General features: G+C 58.0%; 1 protein-coding gene across 1 annotated transcript in view; it reads right to left on the bottom strand.

The window, feature by feature from the left end:
* Nucleotides 1-31: 31 nt before the first annotated feature.
* The window catches only part of LOC104469058 (sugar phosphate exchanger 2-like), a gene marked incomplete at both ends in the record, with an annotated part of 2,808 nt that continues 208 nt past the window's right edge, over nt 32-2,631 (bottom strand). The window contains 6 exons of the mRNA XM_010083401.1: nt 32-96; nt 384-481; nt 580-658; nt 936-1,009; nt 1,283-1,331; nt 2,048-2,133. Coding sequence (XP_010081703.1) covers nt 32-96; nt 384-481; nt 580-658; nt 936-1,009; nt 1,283-1,331; nt 2,048-2,133 — 451 coding nt within the window. The remainder of the gene's footprint in view (nt 97-383; nt 482-579; nt 659-935; nt 1,010-1,282; nt 1,332-2,047; nt 2,134-2,631) is intronic.

Below are 2,631 nucleotides of genomic sequence, written 5' to 3'. Positions count from 1 at the left end.
GTTTTGGTGTCGCGGGGCCGTAGGTACGTACCCTCTCTTCCTGGCCATGCAGCCGCACCACCCGCGGATCTCTTTGGCCACCACGCGAGAGAGGAGCTGTAAGAAGAAAGGCGAAGGGTTGCCGCGGGGCTGGCAGCTCTGCGGCCATCAGCGTGAGCGCGTCCATTGCCAGGAGGTAAATTTTAACGCTTTTTCTAGGGAACATCACAGGAATTAAAACTGTGTGGAGGTCATTGGGAAAAAACAAGACGGAAGCAAAGATCTGGAGTGGGTACGGGGCTTTGCGATTCTCCTGAAGACCGTCCCTGCCCTCCGCCGGCGGCAGAAACGAAGCTGTTGAACATCCAAAGTAAAAAAGTGACGCCTGCCAGGGCAGGACCTACCAGGCAAGCCAAGACGTCGGCCGCTATCAACATGTAGAAGACGTTATTCCAACCCGTGGGCGAGATGAGCCCTGCAAGCAGCGGCCCCAGCGCGGCACCTGCGAGGGGCACGAGGCGCGTTAGGAAACACGCGGTGGGGTCAGAGCCCCCCAGGACTGGGGAAATCGGCACTAGGCACCCCCCGCGCTGCTCAGACCTATGGATCCGGTGCCGTCGATGATGGCCGTGACGGTAGAAAGGGCTTTGGCGTTGCCTTTGAGAGATTCATGGGTGCCCTGGAGGGATGACGGAGCAAAACGTAAGGAGGAAGCAATTTTTTCCACTCGGTGTTTCGAGGGAGATGCAGCAAGGATGAAGCAGAGTCATGCGGCCAAAGTGGAAAAAGCAAAAGGAAAAAAAGTCATGTTTAAGGGAAGTATGAGGCGTGACAGCCCTGCCCTTCTCTGCTGGGCTTCAGAGGCATCAGAAAAGAAAGAAAAAATGCAAAAATCCCCGAAAATGTCCTTCCAGGAAAGTCGAGCAGCCTTTGGGTCTCCGAGGTGCGCCTCTTACCAAATCTGCCGAAACCGCTGTTGTGATGAGGGCGTAGGGGCCGTTGACCAGAGCGCCGCAAACAATCAGCATCGCTACGAGGAACGAGATGGCCCCAGGAAGAGATTAAACCGTTTAAGGGCAGGATGTCGGGTCCATCGTCCCCGGCTCGTGTGTGGACGTCACCGTCCGGCGCGTCCGCTGCCTGCTCGTCTCTGTTCTCCCCCGGAGATCCCACCCCACAGGCAGCAAACGCTCATCCCCGCCCAAACCCCAGACCCTGAGCCCGGCTTAAGAGGAGAAACCAAAGCAGGTGAGCCCGCGGCATCTCCCGCCGCCCGTTCGGTGACGCCGAAGGAGCTCCTCACCTATCGACACGCCGATGCCGTTCTGGCCGATGTGGTTATACAGGAACAGCTGGAAAAGAGACACGGGATCAACCAGATCATTCCAGCTGCTTTCCCAAGAGTTTCGGGACAGGACGGAGAAGGTGGGGACCTGGATTATCACCGGTTCCAAACTTTGCAGAAGAGGGATGGGATGGGGAGCCGAGCACGCCCTTGGCTGCGTGTCCCACCGTCTCCCCACCAGACGCAATAACCCAGCAGCTGGCAAGCAGAGGTGTCGCGGTGATTTACGGCTCGCGTGCCTCCCCGCCGGCCCAAGCCAGACAGCGATTTGCCCCGCCGGCGCTATCAGGGGACGTGATGCGGGCGCCAGTTTCTCCAGAGGGGAGAGGCTTGCGACTCAGAGCCAGCCAGGATGGGTTACAGCTCATTAACCGCGTGTTTCTGTGGCAGCAAAGCCAAACAGGCTCCATGCAGGTGCTTGAGAAGGACATCCTGGCCAAGCGCTGCCGGATGGTGCCAAAAAAACCCTAAACATTTTTTTTTTTAGCTGTCAAGGGCTCCACAATCCCCTCCCAGCCCCCAGATCTCCACCTCCACCCCGGGAACACCGGGGCACGTGGATCCATCCCAGCTCTTTTATCTCAGCCGAGCGCGTGACCGGCTCATCCCGGGTGCTTGGGGAGAGGAAGGCGGCCGTGACTCAAAGGAGCCGACGGAGAGGAAAAGCCTCGTGACTGGGGTCTGGTTTTTTTTTTCCGTCCCTGCCGCTGCGTGACAACGCACCATGGGAGCGGCGACGACCAGCATCGCGCAGCACGTGGTGGCTCTGCCGCCGGAGGAGTCGGAGATGAGGCCAGCGAAGATCCCCCCTGTGGGAAGGAGGTGCGAGCGTCGGTCACACCACGCCAGCGGCAGAGCTTCGCCCTGGCTTTGCCCGAAATCCGATGGGATGCTGCGCCACCACGATGCTCTTTCATCCCAGAACTTTTGGGTGAGATGCCCCCAAGGTTAAATATAAAAAAATCAGAGGGAAGAGTTTTGATTTATCCCTGCTGCTTTTGGGAGAAAGTTTCCCTCCACCTGCGAGTGGCTCTGGTTTCCTCCACGCTCGCACGATTTATTATTTATCTAAAAAACCGAGAGCGTGGGCAAGCGAGACCCAAGGAAAGGTGTTGCGATGGTCAACTGGATGGAAAAATAAAAACAAGGCGTGCTCGGTCGCTGCCGAGTGCTACGAACGCTGAAAAACCTCCAGGGAAAGACACGGTGTCACCTGCGGAGGGGACTTTCCACCAAGGTCACAACTGTCCCCAAATCGTCCCCGATCCACCCCCTCCTTCCACCTAACGAACCCAAAATGCCGCCGA

This window comes from Pterocles gutturalis, unplaced genomic scaffold, assembly GCF_000699245.1.
Source record: "Pterocles gutturalis isolate BGI_N339 unplaced genomic scaffold, ASM69924v1 scaffold41055, whole genome shotgun sequence".
Lineage (NCBI taxonomy): Eukaryota > Metazoa > Chordata > Aves > Pterocliformes > Pteroclidae > Pterocles > Pterocles gutturalis.
The sequence above is the reverse complement of the archived record's forward strand: the minus strand, read 5'-3'. Positions and strand labels throughout refer to the sequence as shown.